Source organism: Phoxinus phoxinus, assembly GCF_949152265.1.
Source record: "Phoxinus phoxinus genome assembly, chromosome: 7".
Lineage (NCBI taxonomy): Eukaryota > Metazoa > Chordata > Actinopteri > Cypriniformes > Leuciscidae > Phoxinus > Phoxinus phoxinus.
Window position 1 is genome coordinate 17,775,123 of NC_136882.1, and position 21,826 is coordinate 17,796,948.

Below are 21,826 nucleotides of genomic sequence, written 5' to 3' on the forward strand. Positions count from 1 at the left end.
TTTGGAGTTCCTCCTGTTAGGCTTATAGCTTGGGCTATGACCGTAGGGAATGCTGTCACTGACAGCCCAGTGTGACCTGAGGGTGAGTGGTTCTTGCATTTCATTTGAATTTGCTGGTTCTGACAGTTGTCACTGCCTCCTGGCATGCACTCCCCTCAGCATGGCGGAGTGGGTATTTCGTTCCCCAAAGCGTCGATGACGTATTGTCGAGTTCCCTTCGAAAGGGAACGTCTCAGGTTACAACTGTAACCTTTGTTCCCTGAGAACAGGGAACGAGACAATACGTCTCCCTGCCATGCCTCGGGGCCTGCCTACCAAACAGTCCCTTCAGACGAAGGATGATTTGTCATGTTTGCAAGGCGCCCTTATATACTTCCAGGTCGCACGTTAATCATTCACGTAATGATTCACGGGCTGTCGCCGGTCAATGTGATTGCCGTGATTTGATTGTGATTTCAGACACCTGTCACGCCTGAGGCGTTCCCCAAAGCGTCGATGACGTATTGTCTCGTTCCCTGTTCTCAGGGAACAAAGGTTACAGTTGTAACCTGAGACGTTTACGATTTTGTTCCTTTCTTCTGTAATCACTGATCGTCCCAGCTGAGGAACAGAGGACCCAGTACATTCAGTAAGGCCATTTTGGATGTGCGGTGGCCCTACAGATTCAACAACGGCTCTCTGCTCTACATCACCAAGTTTGAAGTGGACGGAAACATGAATTGCAGCTCAAACAGGGAACTCAACCCTCTTAATGTTACTGTATGTATCCCACAATCGATTCATGAAAAAGTCATTTTTTTATATATGTAATACTGTGGTTAATTAACAGGATCTAAAATTTAAAAGGGATAGTTTACCCAAAAAATAAAATACTGTGTGCAGAGACAAAACTTTGCTTGTTCACAATTGGATTGTACTTAGGATCTTGTATAATGTTCCAGGGATAAAATTATGCTTTTGCTTTTACCTAGAATCCCAGATTAACTGACAAAAATGAGACCTCTGCCAGTGGAGACAGAGCAGAGGGGGGGAACAGACACAACGTCCACCGCAGAGACCTGGAGGACAAACAAGAGGAAGAAAACCTGGAGATTCTGGTATTGTCACACCGTTAACAGTTTCCACTGTCTGTGATGTGTTTACAGCAGTTGTACACTGCATTACTATATCATACTATTGTTCAAAAGTATGCGGTCAGTCATTTTTTTTCTCAGCAAGGATGCATTTAAATGACAGTAAAGACTTTTATAATGTTACAAAGAATTTCTATTTCAAATAAATACTGTTCTTTCTATTCATCAAAGTTAAGTATCCTTAAAGGATTATCACAATATCCACACAAATATTAAGCAGCAGCACAACTGTTTTCAACATTGATGATTAATAAGAAATGTTTCTTGATCAGCAAATCATCATACATAATGATTTCTGAAGGATCATGTGACTCGGAAGACTGGAGTAATGTTGATGAAATTTAATTATCTTGCCATCACAGGATTGAATTACATTTTAAAATGTATTCAAATAAAATAAAGAGATTTTGAATTGTAATAATATTTCACAATATTACGATTTTACTGTATTTTTTTTTAAATCAGGTTTTTTTTTTTTTCTTCAAAAACATTTAAAAAATCTTACCGACCCCAAACTTTTGAATGTTGGTGTTTATTTAAATGGAATTATGTATTATAAATGATTGTTCAACTATTATCATGGTTGTTATACCATCAAACCAATTTTGTTTATAGGAACCATTTCACCCCACTATCAGGCATGAAAACTCCTCACCTTTCGGCGAAATTCGCCGTTTTAAAACCTAAAAGGGTCACCTACGTGATTTGTGCAGATCCGATGAGAAAATATTTTAGAGAGGAGGGGGGGTGTGTTCGAGGTCGAGGCCAGCATTTATCCCCTATAAAGTTACCATAAACTTTACAAAACTATAAGCTTTAAAAAACAATCATCATTCCGAATGCCGAAACATGACAGCCAATACGAGTCAGAGTAACGTTAGGGCAGAAATTTTTTCAAAGTCTTTTACACCGCGAGTCTGAGAACTGGACACACTGCCGAACAAAGAACCGCACGTCGGAAAGCAAGCCTGAGGTAAGTTAGCTTACAATGTTAACTGTCCTGTCAGATACAGACAGCGATGTTGCCAATGTCATTATTTTTTATTTTGACATAGAAGAAGTGGGCGAGATAATATCGCGAGTGGGCGCGGGCGCCGTGAGCGCTGAGCGAGCAGGAACAAGTATTCATTGCGCGGCTCGCGAGCCTCATGCGGCTCGCCAAGCTTTAATTTGTGGCTCGCAGTTGCATGGCGGTAAATAATACGGTGATATGATAATGCATTCACTATAGATATTTTATAAAAACATAACAAGTAGGGCTTTAACATAACCCGTTAAAAACTCAAAGTGTCAGCTCTATTACAAATTATTTCGATCGGATTGAAAGGGGTGGTTTATCGAGAGAACGTGAAAAAACTTGATCGATTGAAAACCGAAACTGAAAGGACGACGTATGACGCGCTGAACAAGCTGTTCTCCTGATTAATAAAGTCTCATATAAATGAATATCCTTTCATTCTATAATTCTCCTTTCACTCAGCATCTGTGAAGTGAAGCAGGACAACGGCTCACCAGTGCTTGTTTCAGATTATCATACAGACGACTGGTTTGGGGCATTTTTGGGATAAATAGTAGTAGTAAATAGTTTTTTTTCTCTGAGACCCGATGAAATACGTAGATCAGCGGCCCATTGGTTCTTTTCTTGATTGACACTGGGCTAGCCCAATCACATCTTTAATGTGAAGTATAGAAATATACTCTTTCAAGTATAGAAATTAGTACAAAACTAATTATGAAAGTTTCCTTTATTTTTCAGTGCATTTGTTTTACAATAGGCTATATGGCTATTACTATCATGGGATTAATATTATAACTATTATTGTAGTAGTAATGTAGACAGACACTGTAACTAAAAGAGTTTTGAAATTTTCTTTGTTTAATTTGCACCAGATTGATGAATTTCACATTAAAAAGCACAAAATTTTCTTACGGGGGAGCATGCCCCCGAACCCCCCTAGAGTGGCAGAGGACCACTCATCACAGTGATCCAAAAATCCTGTGAGAAACACTGGTAGCCTACTACAATGCCAATGCAGATTACAAGGTGTTTTTTTGTTGTTGTTGTTTGTTTTTTGTTTTTTTTTGGGATGGGGGGGGGGGGGGGGTATATATGTATATGCCGCATCCTTCTCACCTTTTTTACCCCTGACCTGTTTTCATGCCTGCACTATACACGTGTACCACTGGGCACTGTCAGATGTGCCATTGAACTATCCGTCTCATAATTTTCCTGTCATTCAAGTCCAATTGTGTGTACCCAACAGGATTGTGTGAATGCAGAGTGTCAGGAGATTAAGTGTTGGGTTGGCCGTCTGGAGAAAGGCCAGACTGCTATTCTATTTATTTACTCCAGACTCACCGTGAGCACGTTTCTCAAGGTAAAAATGTGTCACTTGACTAAAAAGAAATCCTATTCCTTCCCCCACTGCAAAGTCTTTAAGATCTAGAACATCCTGTTTTCACTGCACAAATGCTAATATATTAAAACACGTGGTGGTTTTCTTTCCTTTCAGGCTGAAAGTCAAAACAAATCATACAATGTTCGATCCTCAGCCTCCTTCAGTGTCATAGAGATGCCATATAAAAATATACATTCTGAGTTACCAACCAGCACAACATCGGTAAGTCCCTATCACATTTGTGCACTGAATGTATGGTGTTTGTTACTGACTGCACTGACCCTGTGTCTCTGTCCTGCAGGCGTCTCTGAAGGTGATCTGGAATTCAGAGAACCCTCAGCCTGTCCCAGGATGGGTGGTGGCTCTAGCTGTCCTGGCTGGACTGCTGCTGCTGGCTCTGCTCATCTTTGTCATGTATAAGGTAAACTTCAGTTAACAGGGCTTAGATTAAAGGGTTAGTTCACCCAAAAATGAAAATAATGTCATTAATGACTCACCCTCATGTCGTTCTAAGCCCGTAAGACCTCCGTTCATCTTCGGAACACAGTTTAAGATATTTTAGATTTAGTCCGAGAGCTTTCTGTCCCTCCATTGAAAATGTATATACGGTATACTGTCCATGCCCAGAAAGGTAATAAAAAACATCATCAAAGTAGTCCATGTGACATCAGTGGGTTAGTTAGAAGTTTTTGAAGCATCGAAAATACTTTTTGGTCCAAAAATAACACAAAATAAGACATTTATTCAGCATTGTATTCTCTCCCGGGTCTGTTGTGAATCTGCGTTCAGGACTCCACAGTGACGCTGCTGACGCAAGACGCTGATGACGTGTTATCTGGTGCGCCCGAGCTTCGTTTACAGTCTGAGGGAGACGCACGCTATATTCAAGCTATTCTACATTGTTTGCGTGGATATCATTTTTTTAATGGTGCGTAAATGTGAATGTCGCGGATGAGACACTTTTACAGCGTACGTTTCCCTCAGTCTATAAATTAAGCTCGGGCGCACCAGATAACACGTCATCAGCGTCTTACGCCATCAGTGTAACTGTGAAGGATTGACAACAGACCCGGGAGTGAATACAATGCTGAATAAAGTCTTATTTTGTGTTATTTTTGGACCAAAAAGTATTTTCGATGCTTCAAAAACTTCTAACTAACCCACTGATGTCACATGGACTACTTTGATGATGTTTTTTATTACCTTTCTGGGCATGGACAGTATACCGTATATACATTTTCAATGGAGGGACAGAAAGCTCTCGGACTAAATCTAAAATATCTTAAACTGTGTTCCGAAGATGAACGGAGGTCTTACGGGCTTAGAACGACATGAGGGTGAGTCATTAATGACATTATTTTCATTTTTGGGTGAACTAACCCTTTAAGTTCAATTTAGGACATTTAAGTAGCTTTTATAAATGTGAAGAAAAAACATTACTGGTGTGCATCTTGAGACAAAACAATGTCACTGATATATTCTTTTTAAGATATGTCAGTGCAAGTTGCTTTCGGTTAAAACAGTCCAAACATGCATTTTAGTCTGGGATTAGGTTTAAAAGGTTAGTTCACCCAAAAATGAAAATTAACCTATGATTTACTCACCCTCAAGACATCCTAGGTGTATATGACTTTCTTCTTTCAGACGAATACAATCGGAGTTCTATTAAAAAATGTCCTGCCTCTTCCAAACTTTATAATGGCAGTGAATGGTCGTTTCTGTTTTGAAGTCCATCAAAGTGCATCCATGCATTATAAAAGTGCTCCACGCGTCTTTGGGGGGTTAATAAAGGCCTTCTGAAGTGAAGCGATGCGATTGTGTAAGAAAAATGTCCATATGTAAAACTTAATCGACTAAAATAACTAGCTTCCGGCAGACGGCCGTACGCATCGAATTACGGTGGAAGAGTAACCCCTGACCTGACGCACAACGCGAATTGCAAGTAGGCTAAGTTAAGCTATGGGCCAAATAACTTATTTCTCAAATAAGTTAATAGGCTATATATTTATTAAACTGTCCATCTATATAAAAAAATGTATAGGTCACAGAATTGCAAGTAACAAGTAGCCTATTAAAAAAAATGATAGATAGATAGATAGATAGTTTGCTTTAGATGTCTCAACTTGATTTCTCTCCCCCTCAGCTGGGCTTCTTTAAACGCGTGCGGCCGCCACAGGACGATAGTACAGAGAAAGAGCAGCTTCAGCCTCAGGAGAACGGAGACAGAAACACAGAAGCCTGAGTCTTCCCCTCACCGGTCTCTCACAGTGCCACATCCACAGGAGTGTGCCTGATTCACAGCAACACATCCTTCACAACTCTCTCGTCTTTATCAGCAGCATCACTGTTCATCCAGACAGCCCAGAGGAGTGAGATGACTGTTGTCATTTGAATGGTACTCAACCATGATGTTCTGGTAATAAGACTAAAGCCCCGTGCCAATCCTTTCCCCCTGTGCTCCTATCCTCCTTCTTTAACTGCACTGAGTCTTAAAACAAGATATGATTTTCAGTTGGGTATAGAGATCAACCATTTAAATCGTAACACATTTCAAATTGTTTACAAGTAACAATAATAAAGGTGATGAACTTTAAATAATACAAAATGTGATCATGATTTTTAAATGTTTTATTTTGAGGAAAGACATGACGTAGTTTGGTACATCATTCGGTTGCTGGTTCTGCTGCTTCTGTTGGAGAAACTTTCATGTTACTTTATTTAGTGGTGCTCAGTTTCTGCAGGACTTTGGACTTCTAGTTCTTATGTGGGGGTTGTTTTCCCCAGCTGTTGGGATTTTTGGACTCTGGTTTCTTATTTGGGTGTAAGGTGTATTATTTTGAGAAAATATTCTTATGATTGTCTACTGTAAACGCATAATTTTAGAGCAGGGGTACGTTTCTGCATTTAGAGCATGTGGTCGAAATTTGTGTTATAAAAAGAGAAAATAATCAAAGTCTTTGCACAATAGAGCAATAACCGGTAGCATTTTTGTATTTTGAAAACTACCACTTATGAACAGAGCACCTTTATAATGTATTAATTTCACCTTTAGTTTTAAGATTCAGAAGTATTTTTATAGATTAAACTCTAATCTGTTTTTTAAAGGTACATGTTGATTAGAATAGAAAAAAAATGCATTTAGTGTGATGCATCCCAAGTAATATTAATTGATCAGAATCAATTTTGAATAGAAATTAAAATCAGTTTGATAGTATGGGGGAGGGAAACGAGGCTGGAATCCTTAGGAACAATATTGGCGTTTTGGGAAAAATATTTATATATTAAAAACAGTTATTTAACTGATGTTATTTTGATTTTGTGATTGCGGTTAATAGTTTTAGGTCTGAAAAACACAACCCATAACTGAAAACACCCCTGGATTTCTAAAGTTGCTGTATTATAGTAATGCTGCTGCCCATATGAATTTACCCATATTGGGTTGCCATAAGTATGTCTAAATGAAAAATTTGTGTACTTCAATCAAAATTATGCATTTTAAAATTATACAGAATATATTCTCTTTTGTTTTGTAAAGTTTGTAAAAAAAATTTTTTTTAATAATAATAGGACATAATCATCATAGCAACAAAAATATGTATTTTTAAGAATCCACCATGTTTAAAAACAGATTACTGACTCTTGACTTTATTTTTGACTTTCCTTTTTCTTTTCCCCCCTTGATTTGGTTCAGCAATATGTTGTTAATGCTTCTGTAATTCAAATAAACTCATATACTGATGTAGATGGGTTTTTTGTTTTTGCCTTATTTATGAATCTACCAGGTGTCCATACTTTGTCCTTGACTCGAATGTAGTACCTATTTTATAGTGTCTAAAGTTCATGTTATCGTAACAGGATTTCTGTAACTGGTAACACTTATCTGGTTGATGAATAACCAATAGCAGACTTTAAATTCAAGAATAATCATCTTTAGATGTTTCAACAGTGCTTATATTGTCCTCAAGCACTCAAAGCAAAATAAACAGCTGTAAATAAGTTGAAAGATGAAGAAACATGTTTTAACAGTATTTATTGTAAAATGTTTGCATTGTGCATGATGTCGCATCTCATTGTACATCTGTCAGTAAGAAGCTGAGATCACTTCCAGGTTCATACTCTGTGGTTTGCTTCCCTCTGAGAAAGAAAAACAATCATTTCACTTGCTGTGCCTATTTGGCATTATTATTATTTTTCTGTTATATGTTCCATTTGCATGAGCAGGAGTCTCTACATTACCTGTGGAATAGTCGTGCATTTGTGTTTCCAAGTAAGGTGGCTTTGTTTCCTTCCACTAAAAGCATTGAGCCTTCCCGAAGACCCTGCCATCAACAGCATATGTGTCTTAGTGCTCAACTGATGCTAGACTAATAACGTTTTTAATGACAATAACAACGGTAAGATTTGATATATATATATGAATGAATGAATTTCGTATTTTTATTGTTTTATTCAATTGATCAAAAGTGAAAGATTTCTATTTTAAAAAAGGGTGTTTTGAACTATTCATTGAAGAATCCTGAAAAAAAAAAAAGTATTACGGGTTCCACAAAAATATCAACCGCAAAACTGTTTTGAACATTGAAAATAATAAATATCTCTTGCAAATCAGCATATTAGAAGGATTTCTGAAGGATCATGTGACACTGAAGACCGGAGTAATAAATGCTGAAAATTCAGCTTTGCATCACAGGAATAAATTACATTTTAAAATATATTGACATAGAAAAGGTTTTTTTTTTTCCACAATTATAATGCAGCCTTATATATCGAACTGATCCCAAACTTTTAAACGGTATTGAGTAATGCATGTTAACTTGACATACCAGCACACATGGTGTGTCCGACTCCTCATGGTACTGGATGATTCTCTGTTCACGTGTTTCCTGTAAAATGTACAATCAAATCTATGCTCATGAAGCCTAAAATATTTACCTTAAAAGTTAGGTTTATTATATTTGATAGATTTAACCTTTTATCTCATGGCATCAATTTCCTCACAAAACAGCAATGCATATTTTTTGGATTTTTATAAGAGAAAAAAAAGATAATTGCTAAGATAAATCAAGTCTCTACAGCACCAGTACGTACACCCATGTGTCTGCTGTTGGGATCAGGATCCAGAAAGTGAGGGTTAATGTTGAAGGGCACTAAAGCAATGGCAGCAAAGGTGGGTGGATAGACGATGGGCATGTCATTGGTGGTGTTGATGCTGATGGTGGAGACGTTGGTGCCTGCACTTGATCCCATGTAAGGTATTCCATCCTATGAGATCAAATCCACACCTGTTAGAAGCAATTGTAGTTTATTTCAGATTTGGGTTAAACAAGACACTAATTCACCTGTAAAACTCTCTTCCTAATCTCAGTGACCACATTGTTGTCATAGAGAGCTTTCAGCAGGCGGAACGTGTTGCCGCCACCTAATGGAGACACAAAAACAGACATCAGATTGAGAGCCTGTCTTTCTGAATACATTAGAAGTAAATAATGGCGAAGCATTCACAGAGATGAGTACAAACAATGTATAGTAGAGACCGCTTTGAAAATCTGCAAATTTAAAGCTTTAGGATTTTTACAAATGTATACAAACAAATGTTGATTTCTGGGTCACTGATTAAATGTAAGCAAATTTGTGACATTGTTCATGTGAAGTCCTTTAAAATATAAATATGGTTACAAACCAAAATACTAAAATTCTAGTAAATCTTATTTAAAAAAAAAATATATATATATATATATATATATATATATTAAGTATATATATAAAAAAAAAATCCTTCATACCAATGAATATTCCTTCAGCTTTCCTAACAGCATCCACAGGGTCTGGTGTCTCATGGACACTGTCCACCTCATAGCCTGGAGACAGACAAAAGAATAGTACAGCCGAGATGAACGGCAATGTGGCAGTAACTGTCTTGTGAGATCAATATGTACCGTATGTGTTCAAATCAATAAAGACACAAACCCAATGTCTTGAACTTGTCTCTGGCAGTCTTGGCATAGGCATCTCGATCATGCAGTGCATACGGGACAAACAGGATCCTCTTTACTCCTCTGTTGAACAAATAAGTTATTCATTTTCATAAATGGGTTCAATGTAGGTCAGATTCATTTGATTCCAAAAACACAAACTGTCATATTTTGCTCAATACAAACACGTTTAAAATGCCACAACTGGTGAGTATGATCAAAGAATGGACTTGTACTTTGCATTTATCCAGTAACAAGCCTGCATACAGATATAAAACCAGGAAACAATATAAGAATATTAATATAAAGGTCTTTATGACTGTATTGCAACAATATTCTTAGGACTGTAGTCTGTAGCATTCCGAAGTTTTTATTCCGACATGCCTGGTTAAACTGCAGGCAACTTACTTTCCAAAAAAGTCTTGGATTTGTTGCTCACAGTGTTGAAGATATCCTCCCCCATGGAGTGTGGAGTTAGATACCAGCAGAAGTCTTCTCTTCATGATCTTCCTCAACTGTGCTGCCTAAGGAATGTAGAAGTTGATCAGATGACAGACAGCTCAGCACATGACCAGCGCCTTTTTCTGCTTACACCACATATTATCAGATCATTGTGTTCCTAATCTTCAATACATTACCTTTGGACAGATAGTATCACTCTGCTTATTCCACAGAAGATACACATTCAAAGGAACAAGCCATGATAAGAAACGTCACTGGAATCATGTGATATTAAAGCAAAACATGACTTTCATGAAACAGCAGAGGCAGATCAGAAACTAAAGAAATTGTACTGCACATTTACGAAACCTTTAAAACACATTAAACCTATGTTTTTGTGTTTCGCCTCTTTATTTGTATTTATTTTTTTTGTAGTTACTTCCAGGGATTGTTTTCAAAATAAAAGCCCTAAAGCTGGCCTCGGACAACTAGAGCGCGCGATGTTTATATTAGAATAAATATTTATTTATTTATTTATTTATTTATTTATTTATTTGTTTGTTTGTTTGTTTGTTTGTTTGTTTGTTTGTTTGTTTGTTTGTTTGTTTATTTAATATATTAATCATCTTGCTAAAATTATGGCATATTCATTAAGACAACGCGTTATTGATTTTTACAGATGAAAACGTAATCATTTATTATTATAATAATTGATTTATGTTACTTCTAAAATACGATTGGTCTGAATAAATTAAAGTAAATAACAGATAAACCCTTTAAGTAATTATTGTGTGAAACCGTGAAAGTGTGTTATATCTTAAAAATAATAAACACACACACACACACACACACACACACGCGCGCGCACACACACACACACACACACACACACACACACACACACACACACACACACAGTCCCATACTTGTGTCATTTCCACCATAACAAACATTCTTAGCATTTAAGGAAGTTTTATCAAATTGTACTTTGTGAACAAAATAGATTTACATAATTTACGGTTGTAAAAATGTTTTTGTAAAAAAGCTTGGTTAAGCTGCAATTTTGTCAAATGGTCCAAAACGTGTGTAAATTTATTTGAGCTATTGTGCGTATGGGATTATGTGTAAAACTCGAGCAGTAAGCATTAGCAATAGTCTAAATAAATAAACTATTTTTAATGTATTAAAAGTTACAGTTTTTTTCGATTGCTAAACGACAGTGAGCACAACTGGAGCTACATGTGCAAAACTCTAACTACAGTCTGCACAGCAGCAGTTCATGTGGACCAAACTCTAGTTCGTTTTTCATTGCTTGAACACAGTTTTCAAAACTCTACACACTTATCCCATGACTTTAACCACAACCTGCACAACACTGTGGATTTACAGCACTTTGTTCAAATGCTAACACACTGGTGTCAAAACTGTGAACCACACATTCAAAACAGAATAGATTTCAGCCTTGTGCCTTTCAAACACTGCTGGTGGCAACTTCAGCTGAAACAGGTGAGATTTACATCCTTACAGTAAATGAGAACATTACAGGAATTTATTTTGTTTTGCAATTATAGAATATTTACACAGATATATATTACAGTAAGTTTGACTGTAAAATATATTTTTACTGTATTACTGTATATACTGTAATATACAACATAACCCAAAGGCTGGCCCCAACAGGAGGAAGAGAAAACATATTTTCAGATGCGCAGGAAAATGCTATTGTCGCAGATTTATGGTTTTGTACCTGCCTGCATATTCACCCTTCCTCAACCCAATAGAGGAGTTTTTCTCTGCCTGGAGGTGTAAAGTGTTTGGTCACCACCACCCACATGACCAAATGTCTCTTTTGGAAGCCATGCGTGCCGGATGTGAGGACACGAGTCCAGAGGACTACCAGGGATGGATAAGGCACTCCAGAAGGTTCTTCCCCAGGTGCATGGCAAGAGAGAACATTTGATGTGATGTTGATGAAAACCTGTGGCCTGATGCTAGAGATAAGCAGGATTAGCCCCTCAATTATTTGTTTGAATTACAGTATGTACTTTTAGTTTCTACCTTTTTTTCCTCATTACACTGTAATTCTGTAAATTACTACAGACTATTGTGAAGCAAACTGCTAATTTTCATTTACCTTAAAGAATTGTTATGTTCTAAAAATTTACTGTAAATAAATCATGTGAAAGAATGTCACTCTTTTCTTTGAAGAAAATATTACTTTGTATGAAGTCACTGAAATTGTTCAAACTGTAAAGATGAAAACTTTGTATTTTCTGTATTGGTGTTTGATGCTTGTGTTTTTATTCTCAGTGTGTTCTGAGTGACAGTGTGTGTTATCTCAGTGAGGGTTGTGCATAGTGTTTGGCTGCACTGAGCCTGTTTTGAGCCATGTGTTAAGAGTTGTGTTGCTTGGAGTGAGTTTTGCAGGTGATGTGAACTGTTTAGCTTAGGTGACTGTTGGTAGTGCAGACTGTAGTTAGAGTTTTGCACATGTAGCTCCAGTTGTGCTCACTGTCGTTTAGCAATCGAAAAAAACTGTAAACAAACATCTTTAAATGCTTTTATTTTGTCGACGAGTAATCTCAGACATGCGCAAATTGGTGTATCACGTGTGTGTGGTTGCGTCACTGAAGCGGCATGAGTCTCGCGCGAAAGAATCCCTACCCGCACTTTACTTTACACTGTTTAGCGGAACATGACTGATCAAACTGCAATGGATGACTCAAGTATAAATAGTTTAATCCTGAAACTACACGACATCCAAGCAGTCAAGTTCGGAACTTTTAAGCTTAAAAGTGGACTCACTTCGCCGATCTATTTTGATCTTAGAGTAATAGTGTCTCATCCAGCGTTGATGAACCAGGTAAACACGTGCTCACTTTGAGTAATGATAATATACTGTTATTCCAAAAGTGTGTAATCGTACATCACATCCTGAGCATTTTCCTACCCAAAATTTGTTTTCGAAAACAAGTCCTTCAGATCCTTGTTTAATTGGATGTCATTCGTTGATCATAAAATGATATTTTGTTTGTGATCAGGTGGCAAGCCTTCTTCACAAGCGTGCCGAGGATGCAGGGGTTCAGTTTGACAGTGTGTGTGGTGTCCCTTACACAGCTCTTCCTCTGGCCACAATCATCTGCTCTACCAAGCAATACCCCATGCTTATTCGACGAAAGGAGGCGAAGGACTATGGTATAATAGTGCAAATTTAACTCCACTCCATCTGTAATCCTTTTACTGTGTTTACATTACCCTAAACCGAAAATATTTGGCACACTTTAAAATTGACACTTTAAAATAAATATGTGCCAAATGTGAAATGAATGCTAAATTGATTTTCTGGTTGACAACGTGGAATGTCATGTGAATTATTTGTGCCTTAAGTTTCCAAATAGTTCTTGAGTTGCTATATTAATCATTTAGATGTCGGCCTACACATAGTTTATTTATATATTTCATGGTGCGATTTGCAGTGTGCATCTGTATTATTATAGTTGACTAAAATCATAAAAATATGAAATATAAAAAAAATTCAGCTTGTTGCAAAGGCAGCATTTCTCATTTTCATTAAGTTTAAATTGAGGTACTAAAATAAATAACTGAAATAAACTAATACGAATGACAAAACAAACTAAATAAATAAATAATATAGTAATATATTTTGGATATGCATTGACACATTAAACTGTTACTGCTCATTATTTAATGTATGATGTTCAGAGTTTACATGAAGACAAAATATGTACGTCCTATGGCACATTTTACACGCACTGCAGTCAACACACTTCCACACGGTCCTTTTTGCTTCTGTATGTTATGGTACTTGTTATCTTGACTTTTGCTCTGTCTCTCTATGTTTGTTGTCGATTTGAATGTTGCACCATGAAATGGCATTTCACCCCCTCTGTGTATACTTGTATAATACCGTTCTGACAATAAAGCTCTCTTGAATAGTGCTTTAATTATTTTAATGCTACTAAAATAACACTAATCTGAATTGATTTGTATTTTGAAATTCCCCAGGAACGAAGCGCATCATCGAAGGAACCATCCACCCTGGTGACAGATGCCTAATAGTAGAGGACGTAGTGACCAGTGGCAGCAGTGTTCTAGAAACCGCTGAGGTACTAGAGAAGGAAGGCCTGAAGATCACAGATGCAGTGGTGTTAATGGACCGAGAGCAGGGAGGCAGTGCCAGGCTAGCTGACCGTGGCATCACTCTACATTCAGTCATTTCTATCTCCAGACTTCTGGATGTGTTACTTAAATCTGGCCGAATAGACACGGCCACTTTTCAGAACGTCGAGAGATTTGTTCAAGAAAATAACACTTACATGTCAGCAAAGAAGAGTGGCTGCTCGGCTCCTAAAAAGGGCTGTGATGATCTCGGCTACGGGGCTCGCGCCGGGTTGCCAGACACTCACCCTCTCGCCGCCCGCCTGCTGAAGATCATGGAGGACAAGAAGAGCAATCTGTGCGTGTCTGCGGATGTGACTCGTTCTGAGGAGCTGCTGGAGATCGCTGTGACGTTGGGGCCACTGATTTGCGTGTTGAAGACTCACGTGGACATCCTGCAGGACTTCACCGCAGACGTCGCCAGCAATCTGAAAGAGTTGGCTGTAAAGCACGACTTCCTGGTTTTTGAGGATCGCAAGTTTGCAGACATTGGGAACACAGTCAAGCATCAGTATGATGGTAGGTGTTTGTTTCACATGGTGGTGGATGTGGAGCTCTTGGAATTGACTAGTCTTTAATTTAGCTTGTATAGTCTGCACTAGATATTCATAGACCAAAGTGTTTGTGATTTACTGGACAAGGTTTAAGAAACAAGGTTTATGGGGGTCTGTAAAAGGCCACAAAAAGGTCTTAAATCAGAGCAGAAAGTCATCTTGTTTTAATCATGAAGTCACTTCATTTTGGTCAGTTTCACAGAAAACAAGACTTCATATTTTGTCATTTTGTATCTCCAGTAAATGCATATTGATTTGAGAATCTTTAGACATTTGCACTGGAAAACAAACTGGATGAGATAATTACTGAGGAAGAACGTCACTTTTTTTTGAATTTCAGAAGTTACAGTAAAAGTTATTTTCATATTCTAGTGGTTGGGAGCAGATTCAATGAATTAAAGTAATGGATATCTGTTGGATATTTCCAAACTTTGAAGTCTTTCTAATGCAACTCATTGTGTTTCTCCGTAGACATTTACATTTAGAGAACATTGACATTCTGTTCCCTTCATTTAAATTAGGCTCATATCTGAGGTGTCCCAAGACTGTGGGAACTGTGATTAAGTTGTTGAGGGGGTGAATTAAAATAATAAATATCTTGTCTTTTTTTTTTTTTTTTTTTTTTTTGCTCTACACTGTGCTTGTTTGTATATTTCTGTATTCTTAAAGGGATAATTCACCCAAAAATCAAAGCTCTGTCATCATTTGCTCTCCTTCATGTCATTCCAAACCTGTATGACTTTCTTCTGTGGAACAATCGTCATGCAGAAGTTCACCATGCAGGGACGTTTTAAAAATAATAATAAAAAATTAAAAGTAGACCTTTATTTTTAGCCATATGTTCAGATTCATTTTAGTGTGTTCTGCAGGAAAAATAGTCATACAGATCTAGAATGACATCAGGGTGAGTAAATGACAGAAATGTCATTTTTGAGTGAACAATTTCTATAAATATTATTTAAATTTCTGCACAAATGTTGTTCACATAAAATGTTGTTGTTGTTTTTAAAGGTGGTCTCTATCGGATCTCCTCCTGGGCGCACATCATTAATGCCCACGCATTGCCGGGTCCGGGTGTGCTGCAGGGTCTCGGTGCCGTCGGCAAGCCTCTGGGTCACGGCTGTTTGCTCATTGCTCAGATGAGTTCCCAGGGTTCCCTTGCAACAGGGGATTACACTCGAGCAGTGGTACGTCTTCTACTCTCTGTGAAGAACTAGATGCGAACGCTTCCTTCCAGTAACCCGTGTTTATTATATCGTATCAATAATATTCATTAATTGCTACAATAGCTTAAATTTGTTTCTCCTTTAAATGTTTCAGTATTGTAGGATCAAGGTGGTGTCCTTTTTATTTAGTTTTGTCCTAGCTTAGTCCGTTAAAGTCGACATGAAATGTATGTTCTTTTCTTCCCTATTGTGACGTATATCGAAATGGCTTCTCGAACAAGAAAATAATGTAGGGCGGGACTTGATTTTGTCCATTGGGAATTGATTGAATCATTGTGGTTTGCTATTGTTGCAATGTCATGTGAGTGACACTTTGTTCTGCCCTCTCGCCAGTAAACACAGAGAAGAGATGTTGCTGCAAGAGGGAGGGAAGTTACGCTACACTGTGTAGGATTTACTCCCATCTAGCAGTGAAATTGTATACGACTACCAACTGAATATAGTTGCCCCTCCCATTCCAAGGGCGTTTTAACTCCTACGGTGGCCGTATTATTTCAAATCTGCTGGCAGTCGCGAGTAATCTCCCCCTCTCATTCGTCACGGTGCCACTAAGTGTAAAAACGCAAAAAGTGAAGCTTGAATTTCCAGTTATGTCCCTCTTTGGCTAATGTATTTTCAAGATGGAGGCGCAATATGGCTTCCGCCGTTCGAGCAGTATGTATTATAGTACCCGTATGTATTATAAATGGCAGATTCTACACTTACAAGAATACTTGATTAGTTGATAGAAGTAATTATACATTAATGAGCACATATAATTTGGAAAGAACAAAGTGGTTTTTGCTAAGAATCAACTTAAAAAAATGACAGTGTAGCTTTAAAGGATTACGAGGGAACATGTATTTTTTTAAATAATAGTCGTCAATTTTTATTTCATGGTGACTTCTGTCTCTTTTAGGTCAAGATGGCTGAAGACCATTCTGATTTTGTGTTTGGATTTATAAGTGGATCGAAGATCAGTGACAAGCCTGGTTTGGTTCACATGACTCCAGGAGTGCAAATGCAGAAAGGAGGTACATTCTACTACTGAATACACATTGTTTTGGCATTAGCTTTCCTGTATCTCCAAGTGTTTGGTTAGAGGAAGGTGTTTTTTTTACAGAAGCTCAGAAATATTGTCTAGTATTCTGTTTATATTTGCCTGTTGTTGGCAATCAGATACCTGTTTTTAATGTAGTTATCTTTGATCCTCCAGGGGATGGACTTGGACAGCAGTATTCAAGTCCAGAAGATGTGATCTGCACTAAAGGCTCTGATATCATCATTGTGGGACGAGGTATTCTTGCCAGCCCAGATCGGCTCCGAGCTGCAGAAGAATACAGGACGGCAGGCTGGGAGGCGTATCTGAAAAGACTCTCACAGGCCAGCTAATGAAACCCCTCAGGAAAGAGGAAGACAAATGTGGGGCCTGTTAAATCATGTCTGGTCTTTATAGCTCAATCATTCCATCCACTTTAATACTAACCTGATTCAGATTACTCCCTCCTTGTTTTTGTTCAATTGGTAATAAAATGTTGTTTAAATACTTAGTAATAAACGTTTTGTTTGCCATGCCAAATCTCATTTTTTTATAATTGTAATATTTTAATTCAACATTGAGCAGGGGAGCTTTGAATTTTTGGTAGCTTTTGAATGTAATTTATTCCTGTGATCCAAAGCTGAATTTTCAGCATCATTACTCCAGTCTTCAGTGGCACATGATATTTCTGAAATTATTCTAAAATGCAGATGTATTGTTTAGGGAACATTTCTTATCCATTTTGAAATTGGTTGTGCTGCTGAATAGTTTTGTAAAAAAAAAAAAAAAAAAAAAAAGGAAGTGATTTTGTTTTTTTCTGGATTCTTGGATGAATGGAAAGCATTTATTTGAGATAGAAATATTTTGTAATTGTAATATTACAAATGTTTTTACTCTCACTGCATCCTAGCTGAATAAATTATTAATTAATTTTAAGTATAAAAAGAAAATGTAAGTATATTAATGTAAGTATTTTATTTAGTATTAATACAATTAATTACTGACCTCAAATTGCAATGGCAATGTACCTAAAAATTTTACTAAAAGAAAAATCATTCCGATGTGTGACAATTTTCCACCATTGTTACCAAAGCTAAAAATGACACATTTTGAAAAGATCTCTAATCTTGGCATGTCGTCAAATCCAGTAGGGGGCAGACGCACACCAGCTGTTTTATGCCAGTCAAGTGTTTTGATAGCCGAAATAAGAAAAATGATTGGACAATAATATAATTGGATGACAAGTCGCCCGTATCATTGAAAATATATGGCCGCATTTGCCCATGGACTGTAAAAAAGGTAGGCTATTGTCCTATTTTCATTGATTGGTTGCGGTTTAATGACATTAACAGTAGTGAGACATTCTACCCCATTTAAAATTTGCAAAAGCTTTTATCTCATTTCTATAATATTAATAGCCTACAATTAAGTAGAATATGGTATGTAGCCTATTTATAAAATGCATTTGTCACAAGACTTTACAGTGAATGAACAGCAAAAAAGGCTATGATTAAAATAATTTATTATTAGTTTATTTAGAAGGCTTGTTTTTTTTGTTTTTTTTCTTGCCGTAAAGAGCGGAAAGATACAAAAAAATAACATGAGCTGAGCAATATTCAATAGCATATTTTGCTCGGAAGAGTATTTTATATAGCCTAGTATTTTTTTTTTATTTTTTTTTTTACCATTTAATGCTCCATTTATATTTATGAAATCATCATTAAGCATTCACCTGCAGACGCAGTAGGCCTACCCCTCTCTTTCTTTCTTTTTTTCTTTTTTTTCTTTAAGTTTAAGAGGACATCTTTGTACGTCCTCGCGCCTTGACCTCACGCGCCCATCCGCTCCAGATGTCTCAACGCGTTGTATCTCGACGAAACGCGAGGTGGGTTTGCACAGAGCGACATGATTGACATAATAGAGAGAAGTAATCTACTGTGGACCTCCCATTTGACTCCCTGTGTCAATATTGGATGAGAGGAAAGTGCCGTGTGACAGGTGTCCAGGACAGAGTTCCGCGCGCTCAAGACAGAGAGCAGATCAATGCATTTCCAAGCGTGCACACTATAAAGCTAAAGGCCTCGGCAGGTCTGTGTGCATTAGCAGTCGCTATTATCACGCTTCTGATGTGCCGAATGGACACGGTAAGTTTTGTCAAGTTTTTTTAATAACACTTTAGTTAATTCACATTGAAGTAGTTTAAAATGTCAATATTCATATTTTCATGTCCAATAGGCTATGCCTAATGTTTATATTGTTAATGAAAGTTATTACCTTAGAAAATCATTGCTCACATGATTAATATTGTTCTTCTTTACTGGTTGTCTTTAAGGAAAGACGACAATTCATCATCAGAAACCGAATGAATTAATGGACGTCAGAATGGATGTTATGTGCTTTCTGTACTTGTATCACGTTGAGCCACACGCACAATACCTGCAGATGAAATGGTTTTGTTCGTTCGGCTCGCGTTACGCAGATGCAGACACGCGTCAGTAAAACACCAGAGCAGCGGATCCGGACATTTTCACTGCTGTCACAGTCTGTTCAACGAAACTTAACCGTGTTAAAACAATGAATAAAACGCGTATGTGCTGAGTAACTTATGAATGAATAGCCTAAATAGCTATGTCGATATAATGTTTTATTTTCATGTTATTTATTTGGTATTTAGACAAAAGGAAAACTCTGCTTGTTAAGTATAGCTATAGGCCAATTTTAGGCTACCCGTATAGCTACCACTTGTAATAGCCTGTTAGGCCATCATTTTGGTCATAACATTTATGAATTAAACCTTTATTTTTCGTCTTATAGGCTATATGACCATGTGATTGTATTTTAAGAGCAATATAAATATAATAATCAGTATATTGATAATAAAACATTTCCGTTAAGCTGAATTAAAGAACTATTTTCTAGTCAGATCATTGAGAGAAGCCTCATTGTTGAAGAACCAACGTGAAAATAAATAAGTAAAAAAATTAATATAGGCTATAATTGTCTTTTTTTTCTAAATGGGGGCAGTAATATCATATTGAATCTATTTAAGGTTACCCAATGTACGTTATTCTGAAATGTTACATTATTTTAATAAAACAGAAACAAAATGTAAAACACTTTTGTGAAAGTGCTTTCTCAATTTGTATTTTTATTTTTATTTGATACATTTACCGCTCTACTTATGTTGCAACAGACAATAGAATTGTTTCTGAATTAAGCATATAGGCTATTGCATTATTCCATAAAGTACTTGGCAAACAGATAGCCTACCTGCTGGACAGGAGTTGCCTGTTGGCTATGTGGCAGTTAAAAGGGTTACTGTTGAAAATGCAAATTATGTTTTTTTTCTTGCCCTTGGCTGTAGATTAGATGGAAATGTCTGTCTCTGCCTACCATGGCCATGTTCTGTAGAAGCACCCGTCCTTGTGTGCTCAAACACATAAAGGACATTATCAGAACAGATGTCACCTGCACTAGCTGTCTGGACCTGTCCACATTTGCCCTTAGAAGGATTAGTTTCCATGGCACCCTAAAGAAAACATCATCCAGCACTAACTATTCAAATAGCACCGACCAGTTTCACTGCACCTTCACCTGTATGTAAACTGGCAAAGTAAATGAATGACAATCAGGAAAAACAATATGGTTTGATGGTGCTGTGCACAACACACAACAATAATAAACATTTTAAAAATGTATTTCGTGAAGTTTACCTTCGCATCGAAATAAAATGTGGCCGTATTACAGTTCAATTCGTGCTCAAATGAAATGTAATATGATATGAGCAATGGCACCGTACTCCTGCAGTGACACGGAAGCATCACACTTTCTGATTTGCAACAAATTGATTTGCATGTCAAATCACTCTGACAGTTACACTGGGTTTTGCATGTGGGATGTTTACCTTGACCACACACACACACACACACACACACACACACACACACACACACACACACACACACACACACACACACACACACACTTACAGTGCATCATCATCTGATGATGTCATCAGTTCCTCGTCTCTTATGCTCATTAAAGCTGCATTTAGCCTATTTAAAAAAAATACAGAATCAAAAGTACAGTAAAAACAGTAATATTATAAAATATGACTAAAATATGTGTATTCTGTTTTAATAGGGTTGTCATTTATTCCTGTGATAAAGCTGTATTTTCAGAATCATTACTCCAGTCTTCAGTGTCACATGATTCACTTCAGAAATCATTCTAATGCTGATTTGGTGCTCAATAAATATTTCTTATTATCATCAATGTCGAAGACAGCTGTGCTGCTTAATGTTTTTGTGGAAACAATGATATATGTTTTTTTGCAGCACTTTTTTGATGAATAACACGTTTGATGACGAACAGCAAAATAAATACATTTGAAAAATAAATATTTTGTAATAAATGCCTTCATCATTATCTCTCTCTCTCTCTCTCTCTCTCTCTCTCTCTCTCTCTCTCTCTCATATATATATATATATATATATATATATATATATATATATGTGTGTGTGTGTGTGTGTGTGTGTGTGTGTGTGTGTGTGTGTGTGTGTGTGTGTATATATAAAGAGAGAGGGGGGGGATGCATTAAAGAATGCATTAAATTGATCAAAAGGGTATGCTCAAAAATTATATATAAACACACATATACACTAGTAGCACAGATAAATTCTGACATAAATTTAGATTGTGTGTGTGTGTGTATACAGTCTGTTGCCATAAATGTTGCCTGAATTAATGTCATAATTACAGTATGGATGCAACTTAATGATAATTATTCCTCTTTTTTTGTATCAGGGTTTGTGGGATGTAACTGGCTATCCTGAGAAAATGAGTGTGAGCTCAGATCTGCCAAATCAGGATAACAGGACAACAGCTGTGCGCCCTGCATCTCT

General features: G+C 37.0%; 3 protein-coding genes across 4 annotated transcripts in view; 2 read left to right on the top strand and 1 right to left on the bottom strand.

The window, feature by feature from the left end:
• itgav (integrin, alpha V) overlaps window positions 1-7,274 on the top strand; it is a 35,508-nt gene extending 28,234 nt beyond the window's left edge. The window contains exons 25-30 of the mRNA XM_079617491.1: window positions 601-759; window positions 972-1,097; window positions 3,398-3,511; window positions 3,647-3,754; window positions 3,834-3,953; window positions 5,676-7,274. Of these exons, the coding sequence (XP_079473617.1) occupies window positions 601-759; window positions 972-1,097; window positions 3,398-3,511; window positions 3,647-3,754; window positions 3,834-3,953; window positions 5,676-5,774 (726 nt within the window). The 3' untranslated portion in view covers window positions 5,775-7,274. The remainder of the gene's footprint in view (window positions 1-600; window positions 760-971; window positions 1,098-3,397; window positions 3,512-3,646; window positions 3,755-3,833; window positions 3,954-5,675) is intronic.
• Window positions 7,275-7,545: 271 nt separating this feature from the next.
• LOC307001251 (alpha-aspartyl dipeptidase) lies at window positions 7,546-10,427 on the bottom strand. 2 transcript variants are annotated; one of them, XM_079617493.1, is made up of 9 exons: window positions 10,143-10,427; window positions 9,913-10,028; window positions 9,500-9,588; window positions 9,316-9,390; window positions 8,872-8,951; window positions 8,621-8,794; window positions 8,356-8,415; window positions 7,769-7,851; window positions 7,546-7,666 (listed from the first exon to the last, which is right to left on the bottom strand). In XM_079617493.1, exons 2-9 carry the CDS (start codon window positions 10,005-10,007, stop codon window positions 7,600-7,602), a joined length of 723 nt encoding a protein of 240 aa, XP_079473619.1. In that variant the 5' UTR covers window positions 10,008-10,028; window positions 10,143-10,427; the 3' UTR covers window positions 7,546-7,599. The 2 variants fall into 2 exon arrangements, with proteins under 2 accessions (XP_079473619.1, XP_079473620.1); XM_079617494.1 differs by having other exon boundaries at window positions 9,913-10,010; window positions 10,143-10,275.
• A 2,097-nt stretch (window positions 10,428-12,524) lies between these two features.
• Window positions 12,525-17,825, top strand: umps (uridine monophosphate synthetase). Its single transcript, XM_079617492.1, has 6 exons — window positions 12,525-12,808; window positions 12,987-13,140; window positions 13,972-14,643; window positions 15,690-15,865; window positions 16,803-16,917; window positions 17,100-17,825. Exons 1-6 carry the CDS (start codon window positions 12,641-12,643, stop codon window positions 17,273-17,275), a joined length of 1,461 nt encoding a protein of 486 aa, XP_079473618.1. The 5' UTR covers window positions 12,525-12,640; the 3' UTR covers window positions 17,276-17,825.
• The last annotated feature ends 4,001 nt before the right edge of the window (window positions 17,826-21,826 follow it).